At 40.0% G+C, this 24,645-nt stretch overlaps 1 protein-coding gene and 1 pseudogene across 1 annotated transcript in view; both read right to left on the reverse strand.

Moving 5' to 3' along the window:
• Cdk14 (cyclin dependent kinase 14) overlaps positions 1–24,645 on the reverse strand; it is a 529,530-nt gene that overhangs the window by 79,598 nt on the left and 425,287 nt on the right. Inside the window, exon 13 of the mRNA XM_038315331.1 lies at positions 606–745. Within this exon, the coding sequence (XP_038171259.1) occupies positions 606–745 (140 nt within the window). The remainder of the gene's footprint in view (positions 1–605; positions 746–24,645) is intronic.
• Positions 19,173–19,325, reverse strand: LOC119804096 (annotated as a pseudogene).

Below are 24,645 nucleotides of genomic sequence, written 5' to 3' on the forward strand. Positions count from 1 at the left end.
GTGCTCTTTAAGGTTATTGTTACAACCAAGATGGCCTCTGAAAATCAAACAGAAATGAATCATTTTTCCTCTGTGTACTGCAGCCAGTTAAAATAGCACTGTGTGCAGAAAGCACTAAATATGTAAATCATATTTTCCTTTGCCTTTATGACTGCTCAGATCATTTTTTGGACACACACATAATCAAATACAAAGACGTGCAGCTGCAGACTGCAGAGTAGAGATAGCAAAAAATGAATCCATTTTCTTTTTGTGTCTGGTAAGCTAGCAATTGAATGGCAGGACTCCAATAAATATATATACATGATCCCCCTTCTGGCTTGAGCAATGACACATCTCTCTCTCTCTCTCTCTCTCTCTCTCTCTCTCTCTCTCTCTCTCTCTCTCTCTCTCTCTCACACACACACACACACACACACACACACATACACACACACACACTCTCTCTCTCTCATTATACATACACACACACACTCTCATAACACATACACATATATACATAACCTTTTGATTATGCACACATAAATGAGGCCATCTGTCTATATGCAAGCTACATATTGAGGACAAAGTGCTCTGATTGGACGCTGCAGATGGGCCCTACTCACTATCAGTCAGCTCCCATAGCCGCGGGGGCAGATCGCTGAAATACTCGTGGCTCAAGGCAGCCTGTGCAGATAGCCTGTTCTTTGGGGAACACTGTAGAAGCTTGGAAGCCAAATCTTCGGCATGATTTACATAGCTGAGCCTAGAAACACAAGCAAAAACACAGAAATCAGACCAAAGAAGAAATCCACTAAATAGGACCTCAGGTTTATGGCATGTTTTATATACTTCAGTTGATTCCTGACCAGAAAAACAACTTAAATTACCTGCTGAAATAAACCAACCAAACTCAGATGCATCCTTCCAGTATCTGTTACTCCACGCTGACTTTTTCTCTAGATATCCTAAGTACTGTTGACTGAAAATATTTTGACTGTAAGCAAAGTACTGATTATTTCAGATGGATGAAAGTAAGTCCAGAAGTAGAAAATTAGAGAAGACAGTTTATCAAATAGTTGCCAACACTTATTCATAGAATCTTTGTACAGCATTGCACATATGGATGCATTTATAGGAAATTAATACCAAATAACTGGGAGAATTAAAATAGAGCTGCTATTAAATTCTCTAGTTACTAAAATTACTTTTCCTCTAAGAATTTCTATTTTCTTGCCTGAAATATAAAATTACTGAAGCAAGTGTCCTGCCAAATGCCAGCCATTTTGATACAAGCATCCAGGTTAACAAATAGATATGCTTATATGATACGGGGCAGAATCAATTCGAGATGACCTTTAAAACAACAGTAGATAGAGGATCTGTGTCTCTTCAGATTATTGGAGAGAAGGCTAGAAGCGAAGCCTTTGATGTGGTATAAGCTTTCCGACGTGCGGCAGCCATGCTCCCTCAGCCCGGCTTTGCTTTTCATGGAAACTATTCTGCTGGTCAGGGCAATCAGACATGGCTAATTAACCTAACACTGATGACACCCCCTTTACAGAGAAGAGAACGTATGTCAGGCACTTTCCCAGGCACTGCTCCCATTCGCATACATATTACAGTCCAGCAAGGAAACTACCCCCATTGACAGCACGGAAAGTAGGTAGGAAATGGCGGGTGGAATACTCAATGAAGCGATCCATGCTCTCCAAAGGATTTTAGCCCGGAATCCCTGTATTTCTGCAAGCGGGGCTAACTGCACCGACTCTCAGAGGCAGCCAGGGGAGGATAGGGCCAAGCTGCTCTGGGAGTGTATTTTTAAAAGTCTGGAAGGTACTGAGCATGAAAATTAGTGCAAGTAGGACACTCAAGTATCTCTGGAGCCGGTGTGGAAGGGGAAAGGAGGCGACACACTTCAATCACAGGCTGGTCCATGAGACCTCACTAAATTCTCCTATCAGAAGGCTTCAGGAATGGATCCAGTGCTGCATGGCTGTTCATTTGTTTCTTTGTTTCTTTCATTTACAAATAGATCTATGGCCTGGTTTTAGAGTCTTTGTTGAGAGACATTCGTCCACAAGAAAAGGAGGCTTTCTTAAGATCCTTCTTCTCTCCCTTACAGATGGTCCAAGTCACCAACACTGTACCTTCCTGTCTCAAGACCTTCTCACACTTACAAAGCTGCCATTACTATTTCTAAATATTAATTTTGAAATAGACTTCCCAATAAAGACACAATTATATTGAAAGTACTGTTTATGTATTACCACAGTGAACGTTTCATTTCTATCAATTTTATATCATTTTGATAAAAGAGCGTGATCAAGTCAAACTGGAATCATACCTGATTTTGAGACCTGACACAAATTTATACAAATTAAATAGGAATCTTTTCTGTTTTGTTTTTTAATACAGGAAATCTTTTTACTTTTATTTTTTTCATCTTTTTCATTATTTTTATTGAGCTATATATATTTCTTCACTACCCTCCCTTCCTTCCTCTCCCTTCCTGCCCTCTCCCATGACATGCTGCCAATTTATTTAGAAAATATTGTCTCTCTTAGGGTCCTCTTTGTTGTCTAGGTTCTTTGGGATTGTGAATTGTAGGCTGGATTTTCTTTGCTTTATGTCTAAAAGCTACTTATGAGTGAGTACATATTATATTTCTCTTTCTGGGTCTGAGTTACCTCACTCAATATGATGTTTTCTAGATCCATTCATTTGCCCACAAATTTCAAGATGTCATTTTTTCTGCTGTGGAGTACTCCATTGTGTAAATGTATGACATCTTCTTTATCCATTCTTTGGTCAAGGGGTATTTAGTTGTTTCCAGGTTCTGCCTATGACAAATAATGCTTCTATGAGCATAGTTGAGCGCATGTCCTTGTGGTATGAGCATCCTTTGGGTAAATACTCAAAAGTGGTACTGCTGGGTCTTGAGGTAGGTTGTTTTCTAATTTTCTGAGAAAATACCATACAGATTTCCAAAGTGGACATTCAAGTTTGCATTCCCACCAGCAATACAGAAATGTTCCCTTTACCCCTCAACCTCTCCAGCATAAGTTGTCATCAGTGTTTTTGATCTTGGCCATTCTTAAAGGTGTAAGATAGAACCTTGATTTGCATTTCTCTGATGGCAAAGACTGTTGTGCATTTCCTTCAGTGTCTTTTAGCTATTTTAGATTCATCTGCTGAGAGTTCTCTGTTTAGGTCTGTACCCCATTTTTTTTATTGAATTATTTGTTCTTTTGATGACCAAGTTCTTGAGTTCATTGTATATTTTGGAGATCAGCCATCTGTCCGATGTGGGGTTACTGAAGATCTTAAGCTTTAGAAGTGTTTCTTTTACATATGAGAGTGCCTTTGTATCTGGGGCATAGAGATGTTCACTATGAGATTTCCTCTTGATAATTTTTTCCTGTGACTAATATGAAATATTCTTCATCTCTTTTCAGTGATTTTAGTTTGAAGTCTATTTTGTTAGATATTAGGATAGCTATACCATCTTGTTCCTTAGGTCCATTTGATTGGAAAATTTTTTTTCCCAATCCTTTACTCTGAGGTGATGTCGGTCTTTGAGGTTGAGGTATGTTTCTTGAGTGCAGCAGAAAGACAGATTCTGTTTTTGTGTCCAATATGATAACCTATATCTTTTTTATAGGTGATTTGAGTCCATTTATATTAAGGGATATTCATGACAATGATTGCTAGTTCCTGTTATTTTAGTTTTCATCGTTGGTGACATTATTGTGTGTGTTTTGCCCTTCTTTGGTATTTGTTGCTGTGAGATCATCTATTGTCTGTGATTTTGTAGATGTAGCCAACTTCTTTGGGTTAGAGTTTTCCTTCTAGTACGGGGCTGGGCTTGTGGCTAGGTATTGGTTAAATCTGGTTCTGTCATGGAGTATCTTGTTTTGTCCTTCTATGATGACTGAGAGGGTTTCTGGGTATACTAGTCTGAGATGGCATCCAGAGTCTCTTAATGTCTGTATAATGCCTCACCATGACCTTCTGGCTTTCATTGTCTCCATTGGGAAGTCAGGTGTAATTCTGATAGGTCTGCCTTTATATGTTACTGGTCCTTTTCCTTTGCAGCTCTTAATATTCTTTCTTTACTCTGTATGTTTAGTGTTTTGATTATTATGTGGCATGGTGACTTTTCTTTTGGTCCAGTCTAATTAGTGTTCTGTAAGCTTCTTGTGTCTTCATATTCATATCTTTCTTTAGGTTGGGAAAGTTTTCTTTTATGACTTTGTTGAATATATTTTCTGTTCCTTTGAGTTGGACTTCTCATTTTTTTTTATTCCTATAATTCTTAATTTTGGTTTTTTCATGTTGTCCCTAATTTCCAGGATATTTTGTGTTACGCTTCGGTTGGATTTAATATTTTCTTTGACTGACAAGTTAATTTCTCTATCATATTGTCAATGCTTGAGATTCTCTCTTCCATCTCTTGTATTCTGCTGTTTATGTTTATACATGTGGTTTCTGATAATTTTTTTTCATATTTTCAGTTTCCAGAATTCCCTTGGTTTGTGTTTTCTTTATTGTCTTTATTTTGGTTTTCAAGTCTTAAATCATTTCTTTCATCTGATTGCTTTTGATTTGTTTTCTTTAAGGGATTTGTTGATGTCTTCTAATTTTTTGTTTGTCTTTTTCTCCATTTCTTCGAGGGAATTTCTTATTTCCTCTTTAAGGGCCTCAAACAATCTCCATAAATTATTTTTAGGTCATCTTTTCCTGCTTTATATATATTGGGGTATTCAAGTCTTGGTGTTTTAGAGTCACTAGTTTTTGTTGGTGTCTTGTTGCTCTTTGTGGTGTTAAGTGTGTAATTACCTTGTCTACCCATCTTTTCCTCTGACTGGTGTAGTTAGCGTCGTGTCTCTGGTTATCATGCTTCAAGGTGCCAGTGGAGCCAAGGCTCAGATGGTTGTTCCCTGTGGTGGAGTTGGGACCACGGTTCCAGTCAAGTCAGAGGTCACTCAGTGTTCTTAGAAGTTGCTCTGTGCTCCCAGAGGTCACTCTGTAATCTTGGAAGTCAGTAAGGCCTCCTCCTGTGGAGATCGCTGCCTTGGGCCTGCTCCCACAGATGTCCCTAGCTCAGGCCTGCTCCTGCTGAAGTTTCTGGCCAGGGTCTGGTCTCGCGGAGGTCACTTGCTGGGGCCTGCTCCCTCAGAGGTTGCTCCCTTGTACCTGTTCCAGCAGAGAGCGCTGGCTCAGGTCTCTAAATATCATTTATTAAAAGTAGAAAGAATGTTGTCAATCACCCCAAACCCTATGGTACTATATTCTGTATACATAAAGAAACCAGTGATAACAATATTTGGTATGCCAATATCCAACACTAAATTCATGACTGTAAATATGCAAAATATAGAGCAATGCATACCATTTCTTTCTATTTTTGGTTTTCTGAGATAGGATCGCATTTTGCAGTCCAGGCTGGTTTGTCATTCACTGTGTAGCTAAAGCTAGTCTTGAACTCATGGTCAACCTCCTGCTCCAGCTTTCCAAAGTGCTGGGAATATATACATGAGACATGAGCTAACATGTCTGACTTAACACATACTATTTATGATCTTAATTTTCTCATCTAAGGAGTAAAATGGATGAGCCACGTGAGTCAGCATCCGCCCACTTCCAAGAGTTATGTGTAGCACTTGAAGCATGGCTTACTACTTTGAAGGGTTATATTTTCTCAGTTGTGCCTTTGCTTTTTCAGTAGCTCTTTTGTTCATTACATTTAGATATAATAAATTATTTCTAAATTTGAGGAATACACCAATATAAGATAATCTCATTCTTCTCATCCAAGTTAACTACATTTTTAATAATGTCTATTAAATAAATTTTGGCTATGATATCAAACTTACACACAAAGTTAAGTTAAGAAATAAAATTCTGGTGTGGTCATTTTACTACTTTCTCAATCATATTTCAAAAACCAGCTTTGTTCCATTTTTCCCCGTGCATTTTTAGTACCAAAGCTTTGACCACTGACTCTTCCGGGTTGTGGGAGATATCATACTTTGGGGAATGAGTTTTATTTGAAGCCATCCTTTTACCTTACCAGAGAGCTATAATGACTGGCTATTGATCTCCTATTATGATGGCATATTTTTCATATCTTCCTATAAACCCATTATTTTTTATTTTTATGCTGTGCAAGGCTGGTAATTAAATGCATAACATTCTAGCAAAGTTACACCTTACATATAAAGTAAGATTTTCATCCGCATATGATCTTTTCCTCATTTAATAAGACATTCAAAGCTAAAGTGCACATTTTTCCCCTCACTAATTTAATGACTGCATGTGCCTTTGAATTAGAATTCTTTGACACCTTTTGCAACCTGCCTATTCTTTTATATTACATAGTTGGGCTTAATTTTCCTGTACTCAAGCAATCCCTGTGTTTTAAGAAGAAAGTTTATTCCATTCACATTTTTTAATTATTGGTACATTTAGAATTGCTGCTATCGGGGTAAATTTGCATTGCAATCTTATCTTCCTATGTCTTTTTCTTTTCCTACTTTCTTTCATATTGAATTTGCAAATTCGATGTCTTTTCCCCTCTTTTTTAGTGTAAAATATTTAAATGCTCTTCTATGTACTAGTGGCTACTCTTGACTCTAGTTTTCTCTTTTAAAAAAGTGTCATTATTTCCTCAGATGTTTAAGATCTTGCAGTAAATTTTCCTAAGATGATGAGAAAAACCAAAGAACTTGGTTATAATCACACATGTATGATTGAAGTAACGTGAATATACATTAAAATTTTATTGATTACATAACTTACAAAACATGCAGACATTAAGTTCTGCTGATCATGTGGCATACAAAGTATTAAATGTGTGCTTAATTCAGTAGCAAAATCTCTTTACAAATGAGGTTTAAAGATTAGAAAAGAAAGCACACTCGCCACAAAAATATTTGGCAAACAACTTTCAATAGGTATGAAAATATTTCACAGAACTTGAGTTTTTATGGTTCGGAATTATTGCTGGTTGTAGTGGCACGAGCCCATGGGGGTATACTACATTAAAGAGGCAGAGGCAGTAATACAAGGCCAGCCTGAGCTACACTTTAAAACCAAGCTGGGTGTGGTGGCACATGTTTTAACCCCAGTAGTTGGGAGGTAGAGGTAGATGGAGCTCTGTGAGTTGCAGGCAAGCCTGGTGAAATCCTGTTTCAAACAAATATACTGCAACCACTGAACATGACTGCCTTTAAAAACCATTTAAAGCTGAAAGTCATATGTCCCGGAAAATCAAATATATTTTGCTAAAAATACTTAATAGCTCACTTCAAGTCTTTCCTCAGCCTTTCTGGTTCAAGATGTACCCTAAAAGGCAAACATCACACAAATTGACATTTTTTGCTTGAAATATTAAAGATGTATGCTTTTACATATTGTGGACTTAACATGAACTTTATAACTAGAGATTTGTGAGTTTTCAAAACAGTGGTTTTCATAACAGCACAAAATAAAATTTACAGAAAGACATTAAGAAACCATAAGGCTTGGACCTTAGCCAGCAAAATCACTGGCTATACAACCCTGTTGTGCACTGCTTTAAATATGGGAGACACAAGCAAAGAACAAAAGGCAAATAGTCAATAAAGACCGTACCGCCTGTGTTTAAAATGCCTGGGGGTAAACTGCAGGTCTAGACCACTGTTCATATTCCAAAATTCCAGTTCTGCGTGATGCAGAAAGCTCAGTGATTCTGCTCAGCATTCACTCACCTAATCTCTCTGAATGGCTCCTACAGTGACAAGATTCCGCCATGGGAACAGCTTTAGAGATGGAAGCAGTGCTACCTGGCTTCTTTCAGGAGAGCCAGCTGATACAAATGACAGATACACCTTACATGCTGGGCAGGAAGGAGACATACTTGATCGGGGATTCCGTTAAGCTTTAGGCCCACAACACTGCCATAGGTGCCTCATTGGGCTTACTCACCGTGTATGATGAGCTGCTATGAACATGACTAAGTGTTCTTGTGATAGGACGGAGTGTCCTTTGGGCATATGATCAGGAGTGGTATAGCTGAGTCTTGAGGAAGGCTGATGCTCAATTCTCTGAGAAGCTGCCATATTGATTTCCAAGATAGTTATAAGTTTGCACTCCCACCAGCAGTGGAGAAGTTTTCCCTTTGGTCTACATCCTTGCCAGCATGAGCTGTCATTAGTGTTTTGATCTAGCCATTCTGACAGGTCTAAGATTGAATCTCAGAGTCGTTTTGATTTGAAGTTTCCTGATGGCCAAACATTTTTTAAGTGGTGCTTGGCCATGCCATTTGAGATTCCTCTGTTGAGAATTTTCTCTTTAGATCTGTACCCCATTTTAAAACTGGATTATTTAGTTTGTTGATGTCTAGTTTCTTGAGTTCTCTATATATTTTGGATATTAGCCCTCTGTCAGTTGTGGAGTTGGTGAAAATCTTTTCCCATTTTATAGGCTGCCCTTTGGTTCTACTGACAGTAGAGTCCTCTGCGTTACAGAAGCTCTTCAGTTTCATGAGATCCCATACATTAACTGTTGATCTTAGTACCTTTTCTATTGGTGTTCTGTTCAGGATACATCTCCTGTGCCAATGTGTTCAAGGCTATTCCCCACTTTCTCTTCTATAAGGTTCAGAGTATCTGGCTTTATGTTGAAGTGTTGGGTCCACTTGGACTTGAGTTTCATGCAAGGTGACAGATATGGTCTATTTGCATTCTTCTACATGTTGATATTCAGTTAGACCAGCACTATTTGTTGATGATGCTTTCTTTTCCACTGGCTATCTCTGGTTTCTTTATCAAAAGTCCAATGTTCATAGCTGTGTAGATTTATATCCAGGATTCCATTTGATTCCTTTAATCAATGTGTCTGTTTTTTACACCAATACCATATGGTTTGTATCACTGCAGCTCTGCAGCACAGCTTAAAATCAGGGATGGTGATACCTCTGGAATATTTTTTTATTTTTTAATATTGTTTTAGTTATCCTGGGTTTTTAGTTTTTCCATATGAAGTTAAGTACTGTTCTTTCAAGGTCTGTAAATAATTGTGTTAGAATTTTGATGGGGATTACATTGAAACTGTGGGTTGCTTTTGGTATGATGTTCATTTTTACTATGTTAATACTACTCATCCAAGAGCATGGATGAGCTCTCCATCTTTTGATGTCTTCTTCAATTTCCTTCTTCAAACACTTGAAGTTTTTATTATACAGGTCTTTCACTTGCTTGGTTAAAGTTATTCCAAGACATTTTTTATTACTTGTGACTATTTTTGAAGTGTGTTGTTTTCCTGATTTCTTTCTAAACCTGTTGGACATTTGTATATAGGAGAGCTACTGATTTTTTGTTTGTTTGTTTGTTTGAGTTAATCTTGCATCCAGTCACTTTGCTGGAAGCTGTTTATCAGCAGTAGAAATTCCCTGGTAGAATTTCTTGGGCCCCTTATGTATACTATAATATCATCTGCAAATAAAGATACTTTGACATCTTCATTTCCAATGTTGCCTTTTTGCTCTAGCTAGAACTTCAAGTTGAATAGATATGGAGACTGTAGACAGCCTTGTCTTGTTCCTGATTTTACTGGAATTGAGTTTCTCTCCATTTAATTTGATGTTGGCTATAGGCTTGCTATACTTTGCTTTTATTATGATTAGGTATGTCCTTTAATCCCTGATCGCTCCAAGACTTTTATTATGAAAAGATGCTAGATTTTGTCAAAGGCTTTTCCAGCATTTAATGAGATGATCATGTGTTTTCTTTTCTCAGTTTGTTTTATGGTAGATTGTATTGAAAGGTTTTTATACGCTGAGCCATCCCTGCATCTCTGAGATGAAGTCTATTTGATTGTTGTGGATGATTTTTTGATATATTCTTAGATTAAGTTTGCTTGTGAATATTTTATTATTTCTGCACCAATGTGTGATTTGAGTGTTAGAATGACTGTGGCCTCATAAAATGAATTTGTAATGTTCCTTTTGTTTCTATTTTGTGGAATAATTTGAGGAATATTGGCATTAACTCTTGTTTGGGACTCTGGCAGAAACTTATGCACTGAAACAGTCCGGTAATCGGCATTTTTGGTTGGGAGCTTTTTAATGGCTGTTTCTATTTCTTTGGGAGTTAAATTGTTTTCTGATCTTGGTTTGACTTTGGCAATTGTTATCTGTTGAGAAAATCATCCATTTCTTTTAGATTTTCCAATTTTGTGAAATACAGGTTTTTAAGTATGACCTAACAACTCTTTGGATTTCCACCATACCATGCTATGTTCATCTTTTCATTTTTGATTTTGTTAATTTGAATATTCTCTCTCTGATTTTCATTTAGTTTTAGATAAGGGTTTGTCTATCTTGATGATTTTTCTCAAAGAAACAACTCTTTGTTTCAGTGATTCCTTGTATTGTTCTCCTTGTTTCTGTTTTACTGATTTCAGCGCTCAGGTTATTTTCTGCCATTTGCTCCTCTTGGATGTGTTTGATTCTTTATGTTCTAGAACATTCAGGTGTGCTGTTAAGTCACTAGTATGAGCTCTCTCTTTCCTTTAAATGAAAACACTTAGTGCTATGAACTTTCCTCTGAGCACTACTTCCACTGTGTCCCATCAATGTGGGTATGTTCCACATTCCTACTCACTGAATTCTAGGAAGTCTTTCATTTCTTTCTTATTTATGCCTTAACCCAGCAGTCATTCAGTGGGGAATTGTTTGGTTTCCATAAGTTTGTAGGTGTTCTGTTGTTTCTATTGTTACTGAAACCCAGCTTTAATCCATGGTGGTCTGAGAGGATACAGGGGGCTATTTCAGTTTTCTTGTATCTATTGAGACATGCTTTGTTACCGAGTATGTGGTCAATTTTGGAGACTATTCCATGAGGTGCTGAGAAAAAAGTATATTCTTTTGTGTTTGGGTGAAATGTTCTATAGATATCTATTCAGTCCATTTGAGTCATAATGTCTGTTAGCTCCATTCTTTCTCTGTTTAGTTGACATGTCCATTGATATGAGTGCAGTACAGAAATCGCCCACTGTTAATGTGTGAGGTTTGATATGTGATTAAGGTATACAGATATAGATATATCCTTTTCTATCTCTTTTGATTAATTTTGGTTTGAAGACTATTTTGTTAGACACTAGAATAGCTTGTTTTTTGGGTCCATTTGCTTGGAAAAAGATTTTCCAACCCTTTACTCTGAGGTACTATCTATCCTTGACATTGAGGTGTGTTTCTTGTATGTAGCAGATAGATTGGTTCTGTATTCTTATCCATTCTGTTAGCCTGTGTGCCTGTGTATGTGTATGTGTGTGTGTGTTTAATTGGGAGAATTGAGTTCATTGATATTGAGGGATATTAATGACCAATGATTGTTAATTCCTGTTATTTTGTTGTTGGTAGTAGTGTGTGTGTGTGTGTGTGTGTGTGTGTGTGTGTGTCCCTTCTTTGGGTTTTGCTGGTGTGAGATTATTCATTGTTTATGTTTTCCTGGGTGTAGTTAACCTCCTTGGTTTAGAGTTTTCCTTCTATGTCTTCTGTAGGGCTCAATTTGTAGATAGATATTGTTTAATTTGACTTTGACATGAAATATCTTCTTTTCTCCATCTCTGGTAATGAAAAAGTTTGCTTTCATCAAAACCAGAGATGTCTGGCTGGCATCCCTAGTCTCTTAGAGTCTGTAGCATATCAATCCAGGGTCTTCTGGCTTTTAGGGTCTCTGTGAGAAAACAGAGGTAATTCTAATAGGTCACAGCAGTGGTTCTTTAGTCCCGAGATGAGGCAAGAGAGAACACATTCTGCCAGGCTTACCCAACTATTCAGAACTCTTGTAAACACTGTTCCTGACTTTTATTCCCTTCTCAGGTGTCCTAGTTAGACCCTCTCATAGTGCTTCTTGGTGAGATAGTAACAAATTTCTATATGGCACTTTGGTGCATAGAAGCCATGCTGTATGACTGACAACGATTTCTATTGGCCTAAAAAGTCTCAGAGTCACCCAAACTACAGCAACCAAATGGCCTCTCTGGGAAAGTCTAGCTTTTACCATCAAAGAAGTATCAGAAGAAACTTCACATTCCTTAGCTTTGAATATAATTTGAGGAAATTTGACTGCAAATTAAGGTTTAGAGTAATCTTTACTTGCCTGACAAACAATTCAAAAGAAATCAGATTACGCTAAGTTTAATGACACTACTCTTTTATATAGTTATTGTCTGATATTTGCTTTCATTTTCTACTTTCTTAAAAAGATGCACATTTGATGCTATTATTGCTGTTGTTGATATTATATTACCACTTTTTATGCTTATTACTTTATTAAATCACCTCCCATCTCATGGTTCAGACATTCCTTGCTACCTTTAAAAAAAAAATCTCAGCCGGGCGGTGGTGGCGCACGCCTTTAATCCCAGCACTCGGGAGGCAGAGGCAGGCGGATCTCTGTGAGTTCGAGGCCAGCCTGGTCTACAAGAGCTAGTTCCAGGACAGGCTCTAAAAAAGCTGCAGAGAAACCCTGTCTTGAAAAACCAAAAAAAGAAAAAAATAAAAAATAAATAAAAAAAATCTCATGGCTGCTTTACTTATTTATCTATTTATTTACATGAGTTTGATGTATGCACATAGCTTTCATTGTTTTCTAAACATCATATCCATCAGTTCTAGAAAAACTGCCCTCGGTTTAACCCTTTCAGAATTCTCTTTCCTTGTTTGTAACTGTTGTACCATGCCACCTCACTAAATTTTCAATGTCTATACCCACTCATGCATATTTGTCATCTGTTGTTCCCTGTTTTCCAGGCTAGAGTCACCTCAGAGTCACTTTCCATCCCAAAAGGTTCGGCAGGTATTGGCATCTAATATATTGTTTTCCCTGTTCAAGTCTATGGACTCTCGGGCTACTTTCAAATTTGACCTTTTCTTTTATTATATTTTTTTAGATAGATGAATATGTCAGATATGGGCACATCTGACAATTCCCAATAACTGAAGTTGTGAGTCAGGAGAGAGTTTTATCAAGTTTCTTTGGCTATTGATTCTTAGTTCAAATGATTTTTCTCTAATTGTTTGTAATTCTAGTCTGTGAGCTTATGCTCGCATGCTGGTGACAGTGGATTCCTGGGGAGCAGCCAGTGAGAATGTGTTTCTCCATGGCGATTTTCTTTGACTCTATCCAAGATCACCAGGACTCCCCCAGGACCCAGGGACTTTAAAAGATTCCTGTTGCTGGATTTTGAAACCCTGAAGTTGTGTAAATTTATGGCAACCTAAGAGGAATTCTCAGGGGAGTGGTGGTGCATGCCTTTAATCCCAGCATTCAGAGGCAGAGGCAGACAGATCTCTGTAGTCTGAGGACAGCCTGGTCTACAAGAGCTAGTTCCAGAACAGGCTCCAAAGCTACAGAGAAACCCTGCCTCAAACAAAACAAAACAAAACAAAAACCCTGTGTTTTTCATCTCTATCTAGAGGGAAAACTGCCATGAAAATTTTTTCTTGCAGTTTCTCATTTCTAGAAGCAGGATTGTTTGTTTTTAAAATCGAAAAAAAATGCAGTCTATTGCTGAAGCTGAGTTCTATTTCTGAAGCCCATTCCTGTGTGTTGAGCCCCTTTACTCTATGTGGGGACTCTCGATCCCTATGTCCTATCTTTCTCAGGCTTACAGCAGTGTTTTCTACTTTAGACAATGACTCCAAGAAAATTGCAACTTCATTACTCTGGTCTACTTTTTCCTTCATTCTTTGCTCTCCTAGATTTTCGCGTATTGATGCACCTGTGAATTTGAAAGAATGCACTTTAGGGAGCAATGCAGATAATTTCTAGTGTTAGTAAAGAGAACATACAGTCATGTAGACACACATGCCCACATATACATACATACATATATACACATTATATACATACATATATGCATACATATGCACACTCCCCACAGTCTGATACCTTGCTGTAAAGTCATCTATAGTTGTAACTTTCCCATCCTTATCCCTGGAATAATCACTAAGCTGATGTTTCCTCATGCCCACTTCCTCTTTCCAAATCAGTTCTTTCAGGTCTCCTCTATGTAGCTGGCCAGGTGAAGTTGACTTGAGCTGCTCTTTTACTAGTGGTAATTGACCTCTCCGTCTACCTCTGACTGATGGGAGACATTCTACCTATCAGGTTGAGGACGCTGTACTCAGTGAGACTCTGTGCTCATGAGGAGGTCAGAGAACCCTAGCAGCTACGTGGGGATGTTCACGTCATGTTCATTTTTAACAGCGATCGATTGGTGGAGAACCAGGAGTTTAGGGACTCGGTACCAAGATGACCTTAGGACATGGCTGATGGATAGAAGATAACCCGTGAGAGTTAGGTCCTTCCTTCCACCATGTGGGTCCCAGGGGTCAAACTCAGGTCCCCCCGATTTGGCAAAAAGAGCCTTTTCCCCAGTTAGCCATCTTGCTGGCCAATATGTATTCAATATGTATTCTAGAAAAGAAAAAGACACTGCTGTTTCTAGGAATTCTTTTTTTTTTTTTTCGAGACAGGGTTTCTCTGTAGCTTTGAAGTCTGTCCTGAAACTAGCTCCTGTAGACCAGGCTGGCCTCGAACTCACAGAGATCCACCTGCCCCTGCCTCCTGAGTGCTGGGATTAAAGGCATGTGCCACCACCACCCAGCGTTTGTAGGAAGTCTTTGGGAGAAATTTTAGAAACTGAAAAATCTTAAGTTAAAATTATAAGAAATAATTCTTAGTGGATCTGGAGCTTATGTGTGTGTGTGAACAGAATCTTACATCATGAATGACTTTCAAGCAAATACTTCTAAGTCCACTAAAAATAATGCTATACTGCTATTTAAATCATAGTCAATGTTCCGCATTCCTCTTAACTTGCCCTGCCTCTCTCATTCTCTCTCTCTCTTTACTTGACTTTTCTAATCTTGGGGGGGGGGGGGAAAAACAACACACAAAACACACATACTACTCCTATGTATGCCAGACCTGCCCTTGTGTGTGGCTTATACACCTGAGGATACTATTGGAAAATATTGTTCCCTTTCTTAGGAGGTATCAACTGTAACGGGGGAGGGAGGGTTGTGACCACCTCCCCTTCTCCCTCTGGGATTTTGTGCAGTTTGAACCTAGACATGTCTGGTGAGGCCGTCACAGTCTCTGTGAGTTCATATGTACATCAGACTATTGCTGGACAATGCTATCTCCTTAGAGTCACCCACCACATATACATTGAGACAAAAACACAAGACCACCGAAACTCCATGGCCTCACCCCATGTGGCATTCTCAAGGACATCAAGAAACTCACAACTTCCCATCATCCAGATAAGTAAGGGATTAGCAGCTTTCTCCTACCTCCCAGAGTTGTTGGAAAGACTGACATTTTCTATCTTTAACTTGCTTACATTGATCACAGATGTCTTATTATTTTATCTATCTCACCAGCCCTTAAAAGAATCAAGAGTGAAGAAAAAAAATTACCAGTGCACGTGAAACCATGTGATGCTCTTGGCATTTATACCCGTTTAGCCAATTTCTGTGACTTCAAAGTGGCTGATTAAAGTATGATTCCATCTGAAGAGGATAATTCTTATTTTTGACGATAAGATGGAACTAAGAATTCAAAACTAAATCTTCACTTACGAAAAATAATCAATCGGCATTGAGCTTTATAAATGGCTTCTGTTTCAGATAGATCAGCTATAAATATTTAGCTCAGATTGCACGGTTGGCATGAACCCTTCCACCATAAGAGGCTCCACAGAAACCGTCCGACTTCATGACATGTCTGCTAGAGGTAAAGAGCGCATAGCAATGGTAGCTGCTTCTCAAGCCCCGAAGTCACAAATCTCACCTGCAGAGGAGTTTCTGAAGGCAGAAACTGCCTCACCAGAAGGGAACAGAGTGTCCTTCCGCTGTAAACAGGACTCAAAATAGCTCCTGAAAGGCCTCATTTTGTGGGGTATTATTTCACCAAAAGAAAAGAAAAAAAATTCTCTAACCCTGAACAAAACCTCTTCAAAGTTTATGTTCTCAATAAAACGTTCACTGAGAACTGAAAATATAACTCAGTAATACAATAAATGCCCTAACAAATATATCAGATTTTTCACTTAATGCCTTTTACAGGCTTAAGGCAAACGGAGGGAAAGGAAATCCCCATCCACAGCCTGATTCCTGCAGGAGCCCCGCTTTGCTGCAGTCCTTTAAAGTAGGCATGGTGAATTCATATCAACCCTGCTGAATCTTAGGGCATGACAAAAGGAGAGAGACTTGACAGCAGTTAATACTCCACAGGGCTCTTTCTTCATGTTTATTCCCTTACTGACCTGACACAGCCCAAGACAGTAAGGAACATGGGGACTCTAAAACCCTCAAGGCACAAAGACACATTAGTGTTGTATGTTAACATGGAAGACAAGTATCTCCGCCCTTTAAACAATATCACCTTGTTTGCTGAAGGCATTTCATTACATACAACAACAAATATTTGTTATGTCACACGCTTCTCGAGGGTTGGAAATCTAGGAGCAGTTTATCCCGGTGGCTGAGACTCAGTCTCTCAGAAGGCTGTGACCAAGTTGATGGCCTGAAAGCTTGTCCTGTCCTATTTCCAATGTAGCTCATTTACATGACTATTGGCAGAGGCCAAGGTCTGGTCAAGTGATGTGGCAGCCAGTTTCCCCAGAGCCAGTGAGGAGAGGGAGAGAGTGAGGAGGGAGGGAGGGAGAGAGGGAAGGAGGGAGGGAAGGAGGGAGGGAGGAAGAGAGGGAAGGAAACAGACAGGGAGACAGAGAGGGAGACAGAGAGGGAGAGGGAGAGGGAGAGGGAGAGAGAGAGAGAGAGAGAGAGAGAGAGAGAGAGAGAGGAGCCAGAGTCCACGGGAGATAAAATCTTTTACAGCCAGCCCTCAGAATTAGTATTCAGTCAACTTCCACTGCATACTACTAGCCACCAAGACCAAGCCTTGGTGATATGTGGGACAGACAATGGCAGGGGAGATCAGAAGATCCATGGGGTCACTGAGAGTCAACATGGAGGCTGCTGACCTCCTTGAGAATTACCAAAGAAACATTGCAAATGTTAATTGTGAGTAGAATATCTCTGTCTGTCTGTCTGTCTGTCTGTCTGTCTGTCTGTCTGTCTGTCTCTCTCTCTCTCTCTCTCTCTCTCTCTCTCTGTGTGTGTGTGTGTGTGTGTGTGTGTGTGTGTGTGTGTGTAGCCCCTAAAATTGCCATTTGGAGCATCTGTAAATGTCCAAATCAGTAGTAGTGAAGTCATGTATCAATCAACTGCTTCTAATACTTATTTCCCATGATATCTACCTAAACAAAACCACTATAATAGTTATAAACAATACTGTCCTTATAAAATGATGAAAACAAAAATAATTTTTAGAAGTTATAAACTAAATCCCTCAGAATTCTATCACCATAACAAAACTATGTTCATCCTGTAAATAACATTTTATTTATAGTTCAAATACATTATAATAGTTATTATGGTAATGTGCATACAATTTCTTATTTTGGTCATTTTTAGAGAAATTGCTTTTGTGTTCTTATACATAGTATCCAACAATGCTTCATCATATTCAATTGAGCTCATAAGTTATGGGGTATTAAACCTATATACCTGTCCCCTTAATTTGGATAAGTTAGTGTGAAGTCTTTAAAAGATGTTTCTTACATCTTTCCTTATTTATGTGGTGGGCTGTAGGGTCAGCAAACAACTCTCGAGAGTCGGTTGTCTCCTTCCACCATGGGTGTAACAAGACGGGGAGCCAGGCCTGCTTGTTGGGGTTTCTGTCCTGTCCGGTACCCCACAGCCGGCAAGCCCCAAAGAAATAACACATAGGTCTCTAAAGTTATAAAGCTGATTGGCCCATTAGCTCTAACCTCTCACTGGCAACTTTCACATCTTAATTAACCCATTTTTTTCTGATCTATGTTAGCCATGTGGCTCAGTACCCTTTTTTTCCCAGTGGTTGCAGATCACATCCTGCTGTTTCGGTGGTCTGGGCAGGAGTGGGAGGAATCAACTTCCTCCTTCCCAGAGTTCTCCTGTTCTCATTACATCATTTTCACGTCCTGTCTGGCTTTCCCGCCTATACTTTCTGCCTGGCCAATCAGTGTTTTATTTAAAACATGATTGACAGGTTACAGACAATTCTCCCACACCACATGTGGGCTCCAGGATAGAGTTTGGCTGACATCTTTCCATGATGAACAAACTGAATGGGCCAGGACCAAGTCTTTTTACATTCATCTACAAAATGGTGATGAGACTCTCGGCCACCAGTCTTCACTTATTTCTTTTAGTGGGTAAACTAAAATCTCAAACGATTGTCCTAGAGGCCATGCCCTACCGGGTGGCTCTCTTCACTGACCCGTGTCCCCCCATCTACTCCCGAGCTCTCTATGGTGACCACTCTTCTTCTACAGCGTCTACCAAGCCCCTTGTGTGATGTGCCCTGCCACCGGTGCCTTCTTCACGCGGCAGCTGGCCAGTGGGCTTCTTTCTAATCACATCACCTGTCTGCCTGACTCTGTGGCCCAATCCCCCTCCGACATCACCTTATCTTATTACTGTTTGTTATTCTAGAGCAGTGGTTCCCAACCTTCCTAATCTGAGACCCTTTAATACAGTTCCTCATGTTGTGGTGACCCCCAGCCATAAAATTATTTCGTTACTACTTCATAACGGTGATTTTGCTACTCTTCTGAATTGTAATGTAAGTATCTGGCACACAGGACATCTGAACGTGAACCCAAAGGGGCCGTGACTCATAAGTTGAGAACCACTGCTCCGGAAGTTCACATCTAGGAGAGCAGGAACCTTCCTGAATATTCTCAAACACATGCAGATAGTGATAACTACAACTAATTAAATGTGCCGTGACATAATCATGGCTTCCAGCATACTTCCTTATTTTGTGCATGTGTGCATGCGTGCGTGTGTGCGTGCGTGCGTGCGTGAGAGAAAGAGAGAGAGAGAGAGAGAGAGAGAGAGAGAGAGAGAGAGAGAGAGAGAGAGAGAAATTTATTATTTTCCAGGGCCACACACAGTAACAAAATGGGCCAAGTGCTCTACCGCCTCCCTAGAATTAATGTTTTTGAAGAAGAGCTGTAGTCCTGGCAGTGGTGTTAATAAAAATATAGTTCAATAGAAAACACAAATTTACCCTCCACACACTCAAGGAAAACACCATTCAGTCCCCCACTACCACAAATTATGCAGTAGTTGAACTTCCTGCATTTGGGGATTTTGCAGGGGTCAGCACATCTAGAATGCAATGGATAAGCCTCACCCTGGGAAAACCACCTCTCTGATCACGCCAGGTAAGTATAAATATGTTCAATTTCTTTTTTTTTTAAAAAAAAAACTCACTTAAATAAAATGTTATAACTTGGCCACTGAGATTTTCTTTTTTGTACACTGTCTTATACTCGGAACCCACGGTCAGGATCTTATATGCCTCAGCTGTGCCATGTCTAACACGGCAAATGAGAAAGTCATTAGAAATCTGTTCTTGGGGCTATAAAATAATTGAAGACAGAAAAATAAAATTTGTAAAAGGGGCTTAGATGTGTGAGGAAAACATTTGAGAGTTGTTTCCAGAATTAAGTGAGGTGCTGCAGACAAAGCCTTCCTTGTGCGAGGAGGTGCGGTTACGTACGACCCAGCCTCCCACCACGAGCCAAGCAGCTGTTGGTCACCATGCTACGGGACTGCTACTCTCCACTGTATTTATAGATGTAAAAATTCAGCTGTCTCCTCAAGCAATATAAGGAAAGTACTTCAGGGCTATAGCATTTTTCTCAAATCATAATATTCCCCTAGACGTAATTTGCAAGAGCCAACTCACTGGACAATTTACAATTAATATGGAAAAAAATCACAACACAACCCAGATTTAAAAAAAAAAAACCAACAAGACGAGACAAAGCAAACACAGCGGTCTAGCAAGATGGCTCGGCAGACGAAGATGCTTGTTTGCCACCAAACCTGATGACCTGAGCTCCATCCCTGGGACTCTGCTGGTCCCAGAAAATCAATCCTCACAAGTTACTTTCTGACCTCTGCATGCATGCACTAGCATGCACATACGCATACATGGATGCACGCATGCATGCACGTACACACACACACACAATAAAGAAACATGGGATGCAAAACTAAAAACAAAATCAGGAGGGCTGAGGTAGGAATCAATGTATATATAAATATTACATAAAGTTGGGAGCACAACGTGGTAGGGGATGGAGAGAAACGAAAGGGCAGGAAGTGGGGCACAGATTTTGTTAAAACATGTTATGTGCACACATGCAATTCTCAAACAATAAGAAAAAAGAAATAGAGTTCAACAGTTCTGTGTAGAAATGCCTTCTTTTTTTACAGCCACCCGCAGAACAATAAAAACCAAGATGGGGCTGCACCTTGAAGGTGTGCATTTGGGGAACATATCTACAGAGCCTATTCTAATCCTACCCTATGACGAGACATGAAGAACTGGTGCCTTTGTCCCGCTAGTTTCAAAATCTTGGTCTATTTAGTTTCTTACTTCATGAACCCTCACCTGACTGCGCTATTAATATCAAGTTCCTAAAGTGCTGGCATTTACAAAACGCTGTTCCCAACATAGAAGTGCCTGTTACGTCACAGAGACTTCCACAAAATGATTTTTTCTGCAGATAATCTTCATTATGAGCAGAAAACCTGCCAACCTTAAAAGTGTCGGTATCTGGCTTTGCCCAGGGAAGGCCGATCTGCAAGGCCATTACTGCATAAACACAGGGGTCCTCCAGTACCCACCTCACTCTGTCAAGTCTCGTGAAAGGGGAGACACAGATTTTACTGAACAAGAATCTCACAAGAACCGACCTTGCATTCCTCTCCTGAGAAACTGAGGGCACGGGACCTGCACACAGGGATTAGACAGGGGCACAGACTACACTGAGGCAGTGTCTGAAGGCATATGTGCTATTCGTGAGGCAGGAGAAGTGGCATGCTATACATCACAGCATGAAAGGTCTATCTAAGTCTTGGGGCCAACAGTATCAGCACAATGTAGAGAACTGAAGAGACACACTTTCTGCTCTTCTGTAAAGAGACGCGAGCATTTTAAAATGTGAGAGAAGAAATGTTATCTGATTACTTGGGACCTCACAGAAACTTTTCAAAAGAATGATATTATATCAGAATCAGACACAGCAGGCCTCATGCATAGCCATTGTGAATAGCTGTTTATACATAAGCATACAACCAACTTACAAAACACACTAATGTGTGTCAAATGTCTATACACATTTTCTCACATTCAGTAAGTCCTGTTTTTATCCTTGGAAGCCTAGACGCAAACAGGTGGCAAAGCTTAGGTGCAAATCAGCCAGCACCCCCAGAATCAGTGTGGCTAGGATCCACGCTCTGAAACTCCGTTCCAGATACCCAAGGGAAATGCATCTAATATTCAACAAAATTGAAGAATTTGAAATATGAAAATCTCTTAGATGTTCTGAGGGAAACTACATCCTGGGGCAGGAGTCAGTGATTTGGATTTTAGTCTGCAGCTATGTGAGGCATTAATAAGTATGGAAATAAAAACCTGGGTAGTAGTTTTCCTGCTGAAGAACTTAGCCTACCACCTAATTTATTCTGCTAAGCACTTGCTAAGAGCCGACCGGAAGTTATGCTGTGGTCTTCCATCCACGGAGCTGCCCTTCTCGCTACTCATAAATACCGAAATTAACAACAATTGCATCTCACAAAATCCCCAGATCAATGGCAGCAGTCACATTCTAACTCACAGTCACATGTGGCTGGTGACTGCCACATGACAATGAAGACCTCCAGGATTGGGGCTGGAGAGATGGCTCAGAGGTTAAAAGCACTGCCTGCTCTTCCAAAGGTCCTGAGTTCAATTCCCAGCAACCACATGGTGGCTCACAACCATCCGTAATGGGGTCTGGTGCCCTCTTCTGGCATGCAGGCATACACACAGACAGAATATTGTATACATAATAAACAAACAAACAAATATTTTAAATAAAAGAAAAGAAAACCTCCAGGATTCTCATCAGTGCATAAGGACCACTCTAGTTCCTTAAACAGTTGATGTAACTTCTAGACATTTCCAAATTTCCTCAAATGAACTGGGTAGTTCCTCCACTGTCATAGCCTGGCTCTAGAGCTGAACAGTGGAGCCGGGGTTAAGAAAACAAAGACCTTGGCAGGTAGCAGAGAACATGGCCCTGGGTTAGGGATTCACCCTGCAGAGGTGTGGGCTGACAAGGGAAGAGGCTCTGTTCTGAGCTAAGGTCCACAGTAGAGAGACCGGCTTCTCATTTCCTACTTAGGGACAGTGGGATTCTTTTGGTGGTTACAACCTCAAAGCAATGGATGTAGGACGGTAGACTTCTTAGGAAATCTAGGCGTAATTTTACTCCAATTGTAAACTTTAGCCAGGGTGACGAATGACAGGCAAATGGACACCGCTATTTGTACTAATCCCATCTGTAAAGGACGTGATGTGCTTAGTCCTGCGCAGAGGCAAGCACTTAAGACCTGGTGGGATCCTTAAGTAGCCTCTAAAGCAATAGCTGAGCCCATTTCTAAAAATATCCGTTATCCACTGACACTAATTCATCAACAAGGGCAGACAATCTAAGCAAGCAGTCATCTGGATTCTTTACTGGAGAAATTTTAACCATTTTGGTAGAGGAAAAAAAAAACCATAGCTATTCATCTCTTATTTTATAGAGATAACTAACTAGTCAAGTTAACCCTGTAGCTTGACTTGGTTTGGCTTTGTTTCATCAGAACATGCTGCCCTCTAGAGGCCATATGAACACACACCAGGCTCAGCTGGAGCCAAACTAACTAGACTCCTTTGTAAAGGTAAGAGAGAGAAAGGCCAGTAGCGTGGTTGTGTCCACAGGTCTTCAAGCTTTTAGGAACAACATGAGAAGCAATCAACATAGATTGTAAAGCTTAAAAGGCCTTGCACTTTCAGCTGACATATGTAAGAGAAGTCTTGAGTAGTGCTACAGTCCCACGGCATTTTTTCTTAAGAAACTTGTGAGCATGGTGGCAGCCATTTCTGCTATTGTTTTAAACAGGAAGGACAGGGTGCAGGAGACAAGGAGGGTGGTGGATGAGTCTTTACAGGGCGTACCAACATCTCCAAAAAGTAGCAATGTCTGTTTTGACCTGAAATTCAGCAAGTGGAAACTCAGCTCCAAATGTGGACATAAAAGGAATAAATCTAAAGCAACATACATAACCCTATCCATCCTTCAATGTCTCAGCTTTTAAGCCCATATGCAAAATGTGATTAAAATCTGACCTAAGAGAGAGATCAGTCCTTCCTCTTTACTTTGAATTGACTCTTCTGCAACAGTCACGCCATATAGAAGTGCTCTCTTTCCTCTCGCTTTCTCCCTTTCTCTTCCTCCCCTCCCCCTCCCTCCCGTACCTCACAGCTGGTGTAGTTATTAGTTTAGCCACTAAAGGATTTATCTGGACAAACATCACAAAGATGATGGCTGATTTAATTGAATTTATGATCAAATGTTTTTCACTTCAGGAAGAGTGGGAAATCACTTATGGGGAGATTTGAATAATTTAAGGGAAGTTCTCTGTTTGGCATGATGTTTGTATATCAAGTCTTCAGGGATTAAATGCGGCCGAGGACTAGCAAAGATTCCATATACAGACACACAGAGATAAGCAGCGCAGCTATGCGGGGAGGGGGAGGGGGAGGGGGGGCAGACATCAGCCATCAATTCTCCCCATTAGACTCCTTCCACGTACATGCTGTGTGCAGAATACAAACACACACACACACACACACACACACACACACACAGAGAGAGAGAGAGAGAGAGGAGAGAGAGAGAGAGAGAGAGAGAGAGAGAATTGTTTTGACGTCCTCCTAATGGTAAAAAATTATATAAAGAATCTCTTAAGCAAAGCAAAAAAGAATGGGCCAGAAAGCAATATATGTGTATAAGGCATTTGTTGTTGGTAAAGACACCGAATCTACTAATGAAGTCATTGGTGTAGTGGATATAAGAAACCCAGCGCAGGATTGGCCCCTAAGGGTATTGGCCTTGGCTCGGTGTCTGAAGAGAAAGGCCAGTCGCCTTGGGAATCCCTCTGCTTGCCTCTGCAGTGATGACAGAGGCAGTGAAGCCATGCTCCCAGCCATTATTTGTATTGCAAGAGATAAGTCACCCACTCTCTGCATCTGAAGCATTTGAAACAAAGACAATTATTTTCAGTTTCAAGGCTGAAACAACAGATCAAGTGAAGACACCCAGAACCCCTACATCTGACTGAGGTCACCCATCCTTTTGTATATTCAGGGTACCATAGAAAAACTCTACTGCTAGGCATTTGAACTTGGTAACAGTGATCTGGATGTGTGTTTCTTTCAGTCTACTTGGGAAAACTGTCTAAAAGATGTGTTTCAAGATTTAGGATAAATCAGAGGTTTTCATTAATTATGTACAATGCTATTTGTTAACATATCACTCTTAGGAAGAAACTGTTGGGGGAGATAAAATCTCATTTCCCCACAAGTATTTACAAGAAGAACAAAATGGTGTGCAGGCAGTTCAGCATGCACACCATGCACACCATGCACACATTGGGAAGGTGCAAGGACC

This window comes from Arvicola amphibius, chromosome 18 (assembly GCF_903992535.2).
Source record: "Arvicola amphibius chromosome 18, mArvAmp1.2, whole genome shotgun sequence".
Lineage (NCBI taxonomy): Eukaryota > Metazoa > Chordata > Mammalia > Rodentia > Cricetidae > Arvicola > Arvicola amphibius.